Source organism: Amblyomma mixtum, unplaced genomic scaffold, assembly GCF_055824585.1.
Source record: "Amblyomma mixtum isolate Tamu unplaced genomic scaffold, ASM5582458v1 scaffold_23, whole genome shotgun sequence".
Taxonomy (NCBI): domain Eukaryota; kingdom Metazoa; phylum Arthropoda; class Arachnida; order Ixodida; family Ixodidae; genus Amblyomma; species Amblyomma mixtum.
In genome coordinates, this window is record NW_028317720.1 from 42,478 (window position 1) to 57,476 (window position 14,999).

The 14,999-nt window shown below is 50.0% G+C and overlaps 2 protein-coding genes across 8 annotated transcripts in view; both read right to left on the reverse strand.

Moving 5' to 3' along the window:
* LOC149324554 (uncharacterized) overlaps nucleotides 1-14,999 on the reverse strand; it is a 53,484-nt gene that overhangs the window by 12,483 nt on the left and 26,002 nt on the right. For 6 of the 7 annotated variants that reach the window (XM_089565341.1, XM_089565340.1, XM_089565339.1 and 3 more), the window contains 2 exons: nucleotides 6,699-6,803; nucleotides 2,524-2,638 (listed from right to left, as the gene is read on the reverse strand). In XM_089565341.1, the coding sequence (XP_089421467.1) occupies nucleotides 2,524-2,638; nucleotides 6,699-6,803 (220 nt within the window). The remainder of the gene's footprint in view (nucleotides 1-2,523; nucleotides 2,639-6,698; nucleotides 6,804-14,999) is intronic. The other variant, XM_089565343.1, reaches the window with a different exon arrangement.
* Nucleotides 12,514-13,623, reverse strand: LOC149324555 (uncharacterized). Its single transcript, XM_089565414.1, has one exon. It carries the CDS (start codon nucleotides 13,561-13,563, stop codon nucleotides 12,514-12,516), a length of 1,050 nt encoding a protein of 349 aa, XP_089421540.1. The 5' UTR covers nucleotides 13,564-13,623.

Here is a 14,999-nt window from a genome sequence, read left to right on the forward strand (position 1 = left end):
TCCTTCCCCCCTGCAACCGGTACAAGGCTGCTGCTTACTTAAGACTACTCACCCGCTAAGTGGATAGTGGTGCTCGCGCGCCGTCTGGGCACGCCCCTGTACGCGTCCCTCTAAAGCCATCACAGCGCCTGCGACGAGAATCGCGAAACGGTTGTTGCCTGCGAATAGAGAAGGTGGACTTTTAGGATTTCAGGCACCTGTACAGCAGTAATGCAAACACATAATTGCACTCGCGCGTTTTCGAAATAAGAAAAGACACCCATATAATTGCTTGTTTAACTGTCGATATTCGGTGTCGCTGTATCCAAGACAGCAAAGGGGGCAGTTATGACATTAACCACCGGGCAACCTGTTAACCACCTTTCCGCCGTGGGGTTTTCGTCCCCAGAACAAGATCTAGACCGACATAGCACCCAACGTACCAGCTGGGGAATCACCCCACTCCAGATCTATATGTGTCAGCCTGTCTCTCTCTACTCTGAGTCCTATCCATCTAACAAGGCTCTGTCGCTGAGAGCGATAGAGGCTTGTAAACGTACCCATTTTCTTACACTAAACAGTTGGTAGCGTGAGCATGTGTAATCTTTTCTTTCTTGGCTTAATTTTTTTTGCGCCGCAGTATTTTCTGTCATGCACCAACTCGACGCACCGCCCGACATTCTGTAGAGCAGGTACGTTTTCAGTTTTCACCTCGGGTGTAAACTCACCCATCACTGTTGAGATACGTGGTGTTTGCTGCTGATACCGACAGATGACACAAGCGGGCAATGTGCACGAAAGATGAACTGTGTTCTCATGATGATGATGAATTTTTATGGCGTAAGGGCGTCTGAGGCTGAAGAGAGCCATGGCACAGGGTTTTTTCTTTACTCAAGGTGGGGCCAAAGACCCATTTTCCAAGAAGTTCACCCTAAAAAGCCGAACACCAGGCAGGGAAAACTTGCACTCATTGTATCACCGGTGGGTGCCCAGCGGCACTGGGGATAGCACCCCGCACCTTCCGCAAGGCAGGCCGACGTTCAAACGACTAGGCCACCGCGGCGGTCTTGAAATTTGTCTTCGGCCACGCAAATGATGACAGAAGCCGAATTGGGCCAAACTGAGCCAGACAATCTTTGCCCAACTTTCAGAATAAAAACAAAAGCTGATGCGAAAGTGAAGGCGAACGACTCCGCTGGATATCCCCCGATAGCATTCTAAGCGTCTTTGCTAGTAAGGAGTTGCCTCTCACGGGTTCATTCACATATACTTCAGACACTTCATGTTTAATATTTCTGCATTGTGACTGGAGGCCACTCACCACTAAGACTTTCTGACACGCATCGGACTATGAATTCAACGCGGGACCTGCGTTGCAGTGAACCCGCCTGTATGGGCTATGCTGGTGGCGTAACAGCTTTTGAATTGTGTCCACGAGTATGTGTGGGGTATGGCTGTGGGATATCCGTACGCGAGTGCTTTTGCCTGGGCAAGCAATGAAATAGTTAATGCTAGACTCCGCATATCGCAACTAGTGGATGAGGCGAAGGCCATTTTATTTGCACAGCGCACTGATTGATTGCTATGCAGGCCTGAAATTCCGTGGTATTTCCGCTAACCATTCATGCGGTGCTGACAGGACAAATGCGAATATGAGCGCCGTGGTGGTGGTAACCGTGAAGCCACTGTTGAAAATTGGCGCGTTAGATACCAGCAGCATTATCCACTAGGCGCTGCGTTCCTCGAGAGGTGTACGCCAGCATTTTATGTGCAGCAGTTTAACGAAAAAGGGTCATGCATGTCAGGTGTTTCATTTTCACAACGCTTGGTTCTTCGATTTATGCATGGGGCAAAAAGCTACATTGGAAACAAGTCTCTCGCTTTTGTATTCTCTTGCTGAAACTACGGAAATTACTTTTTCCTCTTCACCGCAGAAATTTCCGTGGAAGCCAGACCAAAAATATTCGCAGAATCTAGCAATCGAAAGACCGAAGTCAGGCTGGAACACTTAGTGTATTGTGCTATACTCAATAATATTATAGTTTGGTTTATTGGGGTTTAACATCCCAAAGCAACTCGGGCTATGAGGGACGCCGTAGTGAAGGGCTCCGGAAATTTCGACCACCTGGGGTTCTTTAACGTGCACTAATATCGCACAGCACACGGGCCTCTAGAATTTTGCCTTCATTGAAATTCAGCGGCCGCGGCCGGGATCGAACCCGCGTCTTTCGGGTCAGCAGCCGAGCGCCGTAACCACTGAGCCACAGCGGCGGGGCTCAATAATATTATAGCACTTCGAAAAAAATGAAGACTAGTAAAACCCTGTTAATCTGTAGAAATATTATCAGTGCCCTCTATCCATTGTATGGAAAGTTCGTTCAAAGGAAATAGCGTCCCGTGAAGCAAGGAGGGCGCAGACGGAATGAGTGAGGTTCTCCGGAACTGAGCCAGAACGGCGTGCTCACATTTCAGAAAAATTTGCACCAGTAATTTATTCAGAAATACAGAAAATCTAAGGCAGCCGCTGTACAAAATCCTACTCACCAGCTGACCGGAGTGTGCAACTGGCTCGCTGAATGGGCACGGCGTTGTATCCGTCGCGGAAAAGCCATCAGGGTGCTTGCGACCAGAACCCGGGTGCTGCCTGCGAAAAAACAAGCTGGAGTTTGAAGATTAGAGGCAGTACTGCAGTCACACTGAGTCTTAAGTTCGTCCGCTTTCACTCGTTTTCGAAATTAGAAAGGAAATCCATCTGATTGCTTGTTTACCTGTTGGATATACGATGTCGCGAGAGGCATGAGTACAGAAATGCTGCGCCCGCAGTTATGACACTAACCTACGGGTACTATGCTAACCACCTACCCGTTAAAGGGATTTCATCACCAGAACAAGATCTAGATCGACACAGCGCGCAACGTATGGGTTGGGGAATCGCCCCACTCCAGATTCATATGAGCGGTCAGCGTACCTCTCTCTACTACGCACTGGTCTCTCTAATACGCAATGGCCAGTGTGATGTCAGTCTGAAGCAATGCGAACAACATTGTCTATAATAGGTAATAATCAAAGAAGACCAATTTTTTATTCCCTAGTCAGTGGCCTCTAGTTAACTTAGACACAATTTTTCTTCCCCTAACAGTTTGTTCGCAGTGCTCCCCATCTGTTTTTAGGAAACATCGCTTCTTATACTGGGGAATACTGCACTGAATCTCTCCTTAAATTTCCAACAGCGTTTCATCCCTCCCCGCCCCCTTCTCCCTCTGTGTTCCCTACTATGAGAATACAATACTTCAATACCTGAGTTTTTACTGCATGGAGTAGCCGCTTATTCAACGCCACTTGTTGCAACAAGCTATTACGGCAGCCGGCGATGCCCAGGCGTCGCATTCTTTCTGAATGAACCGGCCACTTCTCACGAACACTTAATCGCGCTATCCTAACACACAGCTGCCTGAATTCAAACGTGAACATTAGCCAGAGATGTCTCCCCGTTCACTCAGGCCATGCCGACCTGCGGTGAAGCAATAGAGCAGCCCACCAAGCTGCTTGAAGACAAAGGGACACTCACAGCCCGACGCTCGTTGGCGCATCCGAAATGCCAGAGCTACCGTGCGAAACTGAAGCATAAAATAATTTGCATGACGAAGTATAAATGATGTGCCGAATAGCATCATTTGTCTGCGTTTAAGAATTGTGGATGAGTAGTCTACCGGCCACTAGTTGGTTTTTTTTGAAAATATTCTCAGGATATAAGGAGAACACGCAGACAATTACGCATAAAAGTACGTTGATACGTTTTGCGCACTATAGCCTAGAAAATCTTAAAAAAACTTTCAATTTCAGTAGAGCCAGCATGTTCTATCGAAGTTCGCATGGTTATATTGTGTGCAGGTTGCATTACTCTTAATTTATTGGGTGGTAGGGCGCAGCCGCTGCAGGGAGAAAATGAGTGAATGAAAATATTGCGGAGCAATGATGACAACACAGGAAAGAAAAAGGCAACGCATGCAAACACCGCGAACTGTTTATTGGAAGAAAATGGCAATATTATAAGCCTTGCTCAGCATGTAACAACGCCCTATCGCTCTCAGCCCACCCAGTAACAAGTAATTGGCAAATGACAGGGCTAAATAAAAATCCCAGAGCGCTTCTTCAACCCTGCACTTATAGCAATAGCGTAGAACAAAGGTTAGCAAATAAAAAAATTTAGCAGTAGCAGTGTCAGTCAGTCGTAGCAGAAGCAGTGTCTGATTGTAAGCAAAAGCGGTTTGGTTTGGTTTATGGGGTTTTAAAGTCCCAAAGCGACTGAGGCTCTGAGAGACGCCGTAGTGGAGGGCTCCGGAAATTTCGAACACCTGGGGTTCTTCAACGTGCACTGACATCGCACAGTATACGGGCCTCTAGAATTTCTCCTCCAATGAAATTCCAGCCGCCGCGGCCGGGATCGAACCCGCGTCTTTTGGGTCAGCAGCCGAGCACCATAACCGCTGAGACAACGCGGCGGCTGTAAGCAAAAGCAGTCAATACCTTGATAGCTAAGTGGAGATAGGTAGACTAGCTTTGAGCATTAAAAGCTTCAATGCAATACAAAAGCAAAACAAGAGACGTTCGAAAGCATCGACCTACTCTGAAAAAAGCCTGCTTCTTGACATCTTCAGCATCTTTGCCACTTGTACCCAAGCGCCTTTCAGGGTTTTTCCGCAGCAACTGTAAGTTAACAATTATTAGAGAGTTTTAGTATAGCGAGCTTTGCATGAAAATAACTACAGATTAGACGTGCAAACCCGAAGCAGGATAAAAAGTGACAACAACACCGCCTAGGTTTAGACGACGGACGCGCAAATAGGAAAGGTGGAATTTCCCGGTACAAGTCTTCATAAAAACGTTTCCACTTTTTACTTCTTACTGGCTGGGTTGAGAGCCATGGAGCCTTGTTACTTGGTGAGTGAGGTTATAGATGTGCTTCTTATAATAAACAGCTGATACTGTTCATATGTGCTGTCTTTTTATTGTGTTGGCGTGGTTGCGCAGCAGTATTTTCAGGCATACACCAACTCGCCCCAGACCAAGAAATCTGTAGAGCCCGCGGCGGATGAAATCTCATCCATCGCTGTTGAGTTACGTAAAGTTTGATGCTTGCACTGACAGATGACACAAGAGGGCGATTTGCACGAAGACTGAACTTTGTGCTGCTGATGATGATGATTAATTTATATCGCGCAAGGGCATCTGTGGCTGAAGAGCGCCATGGCACAAGGTTTCTCTCTTACTCAAGGTTGGGTCAAAGACCGAGTTCCCAAGCATTCCCCCCTAAAAATGCTGAGCACCACACAGGGGAAAGCTTGTAGCCATTGTAACAGCGGTGGGTACATGGAGGCACTGGGGATCGAACCCCGCACCTCCCGCCTGTGACGCCGATGCGCAAACAACTAGGCCGCAGTGGCGGTCTTGAAATTTGTCGTCGGTGAAAATGGTGACTGATCGCAAACTGGACCAAACTGAGCCCGACAATCTATGCCGAACACTCAGAAACAAAGCTAATGCAAAAGCGAAGGTGAACGTCACCACGGGGTATTCCCACATAGCATTCTAAGCGTCTTTTCAGGTAAGAAGTTAGCTCTAGAATGTCCAGTGACATGCACTTGAGACTCTTCGTGTTGTATAGCTCAGCGTTGTAGCTAGGCCTGCACACCTCAAATCCACTAAGGCTTTCTGGTACGCTGCGAAGCTGTCCGCCGAGTAGCACCATAATTTCTCCTCCATCCAGCGGGGCCGTTGCTTTGCAGTGAACCCGCTGGCACCGGCTATGGCGGTGGTGTAGAAGCTTTCAAATAGTCTCCAGAAGTCTGTGTAAGATATGGCTGCGAGAAATTCGTACGTGGTTGCAATTGCCTGGGCAAGGAAGGGAACAGTTGACGTGAGTTTCCCCATTTCACAACCAGTGCATGAGGCGATGGCCATTTTTTTTTTTCAGAACGCTGACTGCCTGTTACGCAGGCCTGACCTTCCCATGTCTTTTCGCAAACCATAGAGGCGGTGATGACAGGAAGCATGCGAATGTAGGCGTCGTGGTGGTAGTAACCGCGCAACCATGGTTGAAAAGTGGCGGTCTAGGTTCCAACATCACTATCCATTAGTCGCCACATTCAACCAGAGGTGTACGCCAGCAAGTATAACAGTTTAACGAAGAAGTGTCATGCAAGTCAGGTGTTCCATTTCCACAACGCTTTGGGCTTTGATTTATGGGGCCAAACTGTGTTGCCAGGATTAGTTTTGTTTATGTATCCCCTTCTTAAAATACGAATATCACTTTTCCCTCTTAGAGACGAAATTTCAGCGGAAGCCTAACCAAAAATATTCGTAGAACATACCAATCGAAAGGCCAGGCAAAGGAAAGCTGGAACCTTCAGTGTATTGCACTAAACTCCATATGCTTGTAGCACTTCACAAACAATGAAAAGGGGTAAAACAATGCTAATCTTTCGAAATAATGTCACTACTTCTATCCATTGCCTGAAAAGTTCGTTCAAAGGGCACAGCGCCAGGGTAAGGAAAAAGCGCGCAGATGGAACGAGGTAGTTTCGCCAGAAATGAGCCACAACGGCACCCTCACATGTCAGAAATACTGACACCATCCACTTATTCGGAAATACAGATTTTTGATTCTCTATCCTCCCTGCGCCCGATAAAAGGCTGCGGATATACCAAAAACTACTCACCCGCGGACTGGATTGCGGAACTGGCGCTCCGTAGTGCACCCGTCTGTACGCATCGCCTTAAAGTCATCAGAGTGCCTGTGACGAGGCCCGCCAAATGGATGCGGCCTGCGAAAAGACAAGGAGGACTTTGAGGATTGCAGGCACCTCGGCTGCAATACTGCAATCACGATGAATCGTAATTTCGCGTGCTTTCACGCGCTTTCGAAATAAGAAACGACTCCAATCTCATTGCTTGTTTACTTTTCGATATACAGTGTCGGTGAATCCAAGTCTACACAGGGGCAGTTAGGACACCAACCCCTGGGATAACAGCTTAACCATCTACCAGGCGTGGGGTTTCTGTCACCAGAACAACATCTAGACCGACGCCGCACCCAATCTACCGGCTGGGGAATTACCCCACTTCCGATTTATTTGACGGTCAGCATACCTCTCCCTACACTGGACTGGTGTCTGTAATACGCGCTGGTTGGTGTTATGTCAGTCTGAAGCCGAGCGAACGAAAATGTCGACAAATGATAGTAGTCAGAGGGGACTTTTCCCCTTAATCACTGATCATTGGTCTCCAGGTGGATTAGACGCAATTATTCTTTCACTAACCGCTTGTGCGCAATGTTTCCAAGATGTAGGACACAGCGGTTTTTTTCGAAGTGAGCAGTGTAATGAATCTCTGCTGAACTTTCCGGCGGTGTACCAATCCCGTAAGGGGCGACTTCGACATTTATGGCGATGGTATCTCTTCTGTCGTCCTATTGTATTTAATGTCGACTAATGATATTAGTCAGAGGGGACTTTTCCCCTTAATCACTGATCATTGGTCTCCAGGTTGATTAAACGCAATTATTCTTTCACTAACCGCTTGTGCGCAATGTTTCCAAGATGTAGGACACAGCGGTTTTTATCGAAGTGAGCAGTGTAATGAATCTCTGCTGAACTTTCCGGCGGTGTACCAATCCCGTAAGGGGCGACTTCGACATTTATGGCGATGGTATCTCTTCTGTCGTCCTATTGTATTTAATAGAAACCACTGCCCCTCCCCGCTCTCCCGTGTTTTTTTTTACTTTAAAGATACAGTATTTCAGTTTTCAAATCCCTGGACGAGCAGCTTAGTCAACTCCCTTTGCCTCGACAAGCTGTTACGACAGCCGGCGAAACCCGGGCGTCGCATTCTCTCTGAATGAAGTGGAAGCACTTAATCGCACCATTCACAACTGTCCACCATGCAGCTCTCTGAACGCAAATCTTGAACTTTAGATGTACATGCCTTCCCTTTCACTCACGCCATGCGGACTAGAGATGCAGCAGTACGAGGGCACCATCGAGCTCAGGGCAGACAAGGTGACATCCACAGCTCGAACTGGGTTGCCACATCCGAAACGCCAGTGGTGGTAAGGCGCCCGTGTACCGAGCCGGAGTACCCGGGTTCGAATCCGACCACGGCGGCCACGTTTCGATGGAGGCGAAACGCAAGAAGCGCCAGTGTGCTGTGCGATGTGAGTGCACGTTAAAGATCCCCAGATGGTCGAAATTATTCCGGAGGCCTCCACTACGGCACCCCTTTCTCTCTTCTTTCACTCCCACATTCATCCCTTTCCTTACGGCGCGGTTGAGGTGTCCGCCGAACCGCCGAGGTATGTGAGACAGATACTGCGTCATTTCCTTTCCTCAAAAACCAATTTACCAATTTTATTTACACTGAAGCATAAATAATGCTCCCAATAGCACCATATGTTTTCGTTCCACAATTGTAGACCAGTTGTCCAGCGGCCACTGGTTGTGTTTTTTCCAATATATCCTCACGATACAAAGAGAAACATCTAACGATCCCACGGATCCCTAGGTGTCCAAACAAATGTGTGATAGAAGCTTTAAATCTAAAAGATTCGGCGCTAAAAATGTACGCACTGACACGTGCATACAATCAAACACGGAAAGTATTTTTGTATAATGTGCACACAGAAGCCTAGAAAATCTGGAAACACAATTCCTGCAGGTGTAGCACGTTCTATAGAAATTCGCGCGGATATTTTGCATGCTTGGTACGTTTCACAGAATTTTCGGGGCGAAAGGGTGCAGCTGCTTGGGTTCGAGCAGATATGAGTGAAAATAGTGTTGCGGAAAGAATATATTTACAGATATTTACAAATAGACAAGAACAGCTGCGAGCGGCACCGAGAACACAGTCCGAACTTCGTTGTCGTCTTCTACTCCTCGCACTCGTGCCATCGCTCTTTGTCGTCGTCGTCTACCCTCATCAGCACCCCCGGCTGCTGAAACGCACTCTCGGCGTTAGGGCGGCGACGTATGAGCGTCGTGGTAAGGTTTAAGGCGACAGACGTGGACGATGTCGGTGGTGGCGCCAGATGACGAGGGCGAGGTTTCAAGGGGAGCAATTTCATAGTTCACGTCGGTAACACGGCGCACGACACGGTAAGGGCCACGGTAGTGCGAAAGGAGCTTCTCGGAGAGACCGACGCTGCGAGAGGGCGTCCAGAGAAGGACGAGTGATCCTGGGGTATATTCGACGGCCTGGTGACGGCGGTCGTAGGCTGACTTCTGGGAAACTTGAGAGGCTTGGAGCCTACTACGTGCTATTTGGCGCGCCAGCGTGGCCTGGGAGATGGCGTCCCGAGCGTAAGCAGTGGTGGGGGCTGAAGAAGGCGGCATGAGTGTGTCCAAAGGCAAGGTGGGATGCCTACCAAACAAAAGGTAGAAAGGAGAATAGCCTGTTCTGTCATGAATGGAAGAGTTATATGCAAATGTCACATAAGGCAAGGCTGCGTCCCAATCTCGGTGGTCTGGCGATACGTACATGGCTAACATGTCGGTGAGCGTGCGGTTGAACCTTTCCGTAAGCCCATTGGTTTGTGGGTGGTAAGCTGTCGCGAGCTGGTGCTGCGTGTCACACGAACGAAGAATGTCGTGAACTACTCTGGATAGAAAATAACGACCGCGGTCGTTGAGCAGTTGACGAGGGGCGCCGTGGTGAAGGATGACGTCTTGCAGAAGAAAATCGGCAACATCGGTAGCGCAGCTGGACGGCAAAGCACGCGTGATGGCGTACCGAGTCGTATAATCAGTTGCGACAGCGATCCACTTGTTGCCGGAGAGTGACGTCGGAAAAGGGCCAAGAAGGTCGAGGCCAACACGGTGAAAAGGTTCAGGAGGTATGTCGATGGGTTGCAGAAGACCGGCAGGCAGAGTGGAGGGCCTTTTCCGACGTTGGCACAGGTCGCAAGCGGCCACGTAACGCTTGACGGAACGATAGAGACCAGGCCAAAAGAAGCGATGCCGCACCCGAGCGTACGTGCGGGACACGCCAAGGTGACCGGCTGTCGGAAGATCGTGCAGTTCTGCAAGGACAGAAGAGCGTAGACGTTGGGGTATCACGAGCAGGAGCGGAGGGCCATCGGAGCGTAGGTTTCGGCGATATAAAATGCCGTTCTGGAGCACATAAAGGTTCAGAGACGGAGATCGGTTTGCAGAATGGATGCCATCAAAGATAGGTCGTAAAGATGAGTCGTGGCGCTGTTCGTTGGCAATATCAGCAAGATCGGAGATAGCTAAGAGGTAGGGCAGGGTCTCAGCGTCCTCTAGGTCAGGTGGTTCCACAGGGTATCGGGATAAGCAGTCAGCGTCCTGGTGATGGCGCCCTGACTTGTACACGACGGAGTATGAGTATTCTTGGAGGCGCAATGCCCAGCGACCAAGGCGACCGGTGGGATCTTTTAGTGAAGACAACCAACAGAGAGCGTGGTGATCAGTGACAACAGCGAATGAACGGCCGAACAGGTAGGGTCTGAATTTAGCTACTGCCCAGACAAGGGCAAGACACTCGCGCTCAGTAATGGTGTAATTTTGCTCTGCGGCTGAAAGTAGGCGGCTGGCATAAGCGATGACTCGATCTTGACCCTGTTGACGTTGGGCTAGGACGGCGCCGATGCCATATCCGGAGGCGTCGGTGCGAACCTCTGTGGGAGACGACGGGTCAAAATGTGCTAAGATGGGCGGAGTGGTCAGCAAATGGACGAGAGATGAAAATGAGTTCTCTTGAGCAGGGCCCCAGGTAAAGGGGGTGTCGTTCTTCAGAAGATCGATGCCGGCGAATCTTGACGAGCGATGCCGGCGAAATCTTTGATAAAACGGCGAAAATATGAGCACAAGCCGACAAAGCTGCGCACATCTTTCGACGACCTTGGAAGAGGAAAGTCCTTCACAGCTTGAATTTTGATGGGATCTGGGCGTACACCAGAAGCGTCAACGAGGTGTCCGAGAATAGTGAGTTGGCGACGACCGAACTTGCATTTCGATGAGTTGAGCTGAAGTCCGGCGTTACGAAACACTGTCAGAATATTAGAGAGGCGCTCGAGGTGCGTGGCAAAGGTAGGCGAGAAAACCACAACATCGTCTAGGTAACAGAGGCAGGTGGACCATTTAAAGCCACGAAGAAGGGAGTCCATCATTCGTTCGAAGGTAGCCGGGGCGTTACAGAGGCCGAACGGCATGACTTTAAACTGGTATAAGCCATCAGGCGTCACGAAGGCGGTCTTCTCGCGGTCCTTTTCATCAACGGCAATTTGCCAGTACCCCGATCGAAGATCAATTGAAGAGAAATATTTGGCGCCGTGGAGGCAATCTAAGGCATCATCGATCCTTGGGAGTGGATATACGTCTTTTTTTGTGATGCGGTTGAGGTGCCGATAATCAACGCAGAAGCGCCAGCTGCCATCCTTCTTTATCACCAGGACAACTGGTGAAGCCCAAGGACCTGACGAGGGCTCGATGATGTCTTTTGCGAGCATCTTGTCCACCTCTTGATTTATGACGGTGCGTTCGGCGCTGGACACTCGGTACGGACGTCTGCGGAGAGGAGCGGAATCACCGGTGTTTATGTGATGCGTCACCACAGAGGTCCGAGCCAAAACACGGCTATCAAAGTCGAAGATGTCGCGGAAAGATGATAAGAGGCACCTAAGATCGCGAGCTTGCATCGGCGGTAGGTCAGAAGCGATCATGTCGGCGTAGTCGTCCGTTGGGTTCGCTGTTGATGGGGCCGCAGGCAACCGGCATTGCTGAGTGGAAGGTAAGCAGCTGTCCACCACTGATATCACACATTCGGCAGCAGGGCACAGCGTGGCGAGTGAGATGCCTTGCGGGAGCTGTTGGATGGATGAACCGAAGTTCAGGACCGGAAGGCACGCTCGGTTGGCCGACATTGTAAATACAATGTGTGGAAGCGCAATGCTGCGCGTCAGGGCGACGTCAAGTTCCGGAGTGACTACGTAGTGACCATCAGGTACAGGGGGAACAGATGAGAAAGAAATGTAAGTTGCGGCTTGAGGCGGTAGACGGACAAAGTCGACAGCACAAAGACGGTGTATAACTGGGGACGGCGACTCAGCAGAAAGAGGAAGGTCAAGCTGAACAACATTAGTGGCGCAGTCAATGAGGGCTGAATGCTCAGACAGGAAGTCGAGGCCAAGAATGACTTCATGAGGGCACTGGTCCAGAACAGAGAACAGAACGGATGTATGGCGGCCGTATATGGTCACACGGGCTGTGCATAGTCCAACAACATGAGCAGTTCCGCCGTCGGCAACGCGGAGAACGGCTTTGGGTGCAGGGGTCAGTACTTTTCGGAGGCGGCGTCGTAGGGCTGAACTCATGACGGATACGTGCGCGTCTGTATCGATCAGGGCTCTCACAGGCACTCCATCGACATGAATAGCGAGCAAATTATGGTGTGCGCGAAGGGCTAATCGAGGATTTTGGGACTGGGGCTGTACTGCAGCATCACCTCGAGACACTGCAGCGTCTAGAGTTCCGCTTGCGAGCGTCCGTAGGGGCCAGGAGAGGAGCGACGGCGTTGGGGCGAACGAGACTGGCGACGCAGGGGGGACGGGGAGCGGCTGGAGCGGGGAATCTGGCCGTCGACTGTAGCACTGTGCTGGGCTGGAGGGGGCGTGTAGTGGCTGGGCTGTTCGTCGTCGCGGTGGGAGCTGAGAGGACGGTATGTGCTGCGACGGGACCAATAATTTCGACAGTGGCGGGAGATGTGGCCAATGCGGTGGCAATGGAAACAAATGGGCTTGTCGTCGGTTGTCCGCCAGTCGTTAGGGTTTCGGCGACGTGGAGTGAAGTACGAAGGTCGTCCAGGAGCAATCGCAGTGATTTCGGGTGGTGGTGAAGACCGTACAGGGCTGACGGGCTGGAAACCAAGGTTGGCAAGCTCTTGGCGGACGACAGCTTGTACCAGAGAGATGGTAGGTAAGCGGGTGTCGCCATCATGTAGATGCTGGGGGGCAGGGGACATAGCTTCGAGCTCGCGTCGGATGATGCGGGTCACATTTTCTGGGGGCGCTGGAGTTGCCCGGTGGCGCAGGTCTTCACATGAAGAAGTCGCAGCCGTGTTGGGGAGGCGTGTGTACGGCTGGCTAATACGCCTGCTTTTGGCTTCCTGGAAGCGTCGAAATTCCTTAATAATTTCGTCGACTGTAGTGCAACTCTTGTATACGAGCAAGTTGAAGGCATCGTCGGCGATTCCCTTCAACACGTGGCCGACTTTGTCAGACTCGGGCATGTTGGCGTCAACTTTGTGACAGAGGGCCAGCACATCTTGAATGTACGACACATAGGACTCCGTAGATGTTTGAGCTCGGGAGGCGAGGTCCTTCTTAGCGGCAAGCGTTCGGCCGAGCGGCCGTCCAAACAATTCGCGGAGTTTCTCTTTGCACACGTCCCAGCTGGTCAGATGGTCTTCGTGTGTCTCATACCAGACCCGGGCGGTGTCTTTTAGATAGAATATTACATTTGCGAGCATAAGGGTCGGATCCCAGCGGTTGTAGGTACTCACTCGCTCGTACATGTTGATCCAGTCGTCGACGCCAGTGTTGTCGGTACCAGAAAATGTCCCAGGGTCACGAGGGGGAGAAAGAACGAGTGATGTCATGGCCGGGGCGGAGGTTTGCTGGGCGGCGTCGTGGGTCATGATGAGTGAAGGCAACTGGCGGCCGCTGCGGAGCTCCGTCGTCGGTAGACGTGGGGGAAATCCGCACCTTCACCAAATATGTTGCGGAAAGAATATATTTACAGATATTTACAAATAGACAAGAACAGCTGCGAGCGGCACCGAGAACACAGTCCGAACTTCGTTGTCGTCTTCTACTCCTCGCACTCGTGCCATCGCTCTTTGTCGTCGTCTACCCGCATCAATAGTGCGGCGCAACGACGACAACAACAATGAAAAAGCCAACACATGCGCACACTACCAACTGTTTACAGGATGAAAAGGGGCAGATTTACAAGCCACACTCACAATGTAACAACGCTCTATCACTCTCAGCGCAGTCTTTATTTAGGAAGTAATCTGCAAATGAAAGGACAAATTCAAATCGCAGAATGCTTCTTCTACCGTGCTCTTAAAGCACTAGCATATAGCCTATGCCAGAAAAGAAAAAAGATAACCAATAGCAGCATCAGTAAAATAAAAAAAGCGAGAACACCAACTTGGTTTGAGTAGCGGACGCCAAATAAGGGAAACGGAATTCAGCGTGGCGATAGTCTTCATAAAAACGTTTCCACCTTTACTTGTTACTGCCGGGACTGAGAGCGATAGAGCTTTCGTACATGGTGAGTGACGGCTAAAAATATGCCCCTATTCTTTCATTCAACAGTTGGTAGTGTGCGGAAGTGTTCTTTTTCTGTCTTGTATTTTCAGACATGTAACAATTCACCCCTCTCTCGTCACTCTGTACAGCCGGAGCTATCCGGTTTTACGCCACTGATGAAAACTCACCAGTTGCTGTTGAGTTACATGGCGTTTGCTTGTGACACCGACAGATGACAAAAGCTGGCGATGTGCACGAAAGCTGAACACCGTCTTAATGATGTTGATGATGAAATTTTATAGCGCAAGGGCGCAAGTGGAGTTAAAGACCCTTTTTCCAAGCATTTCACCGTAAAAAAAGCCCATCACCAGCCAGGAGAAAGCTTGTACCATTTGTATTACCAATGGGTACCAGGCGACACTGGGGATCGCACCCTGCACCTTCCGAATGCGACTCGGATGCTCAAACGACTAGGCCACCGTAGGGGTCCCGAAATTTGTCTTCGGCGTGGCTCGAACACAGCAGCTCACGCAAATGATGACTGAACGCGAATTGGACCAAACTGAGCCCGACAATCTTTGCCGAACTCTCATAAATAAAGCTAATGCAAAAGAGAAGGTGAACGTGTCAACGGGGTATTTTCAGAGAGCATTCTAAGCTTCTCTTCAGGCAAGAAGTTAGCTCTCAACTGTCC

Bases quoted from the DNA above. Each gene is read 5' to 3' on its own strand.
- LOC149324555 (XM_089565414.1), bottom strand. From the start codon at position 13,563: ATGTACGAGCGAGTGAGTACCTACAACCGCTGGGATCCGACCCTTATG.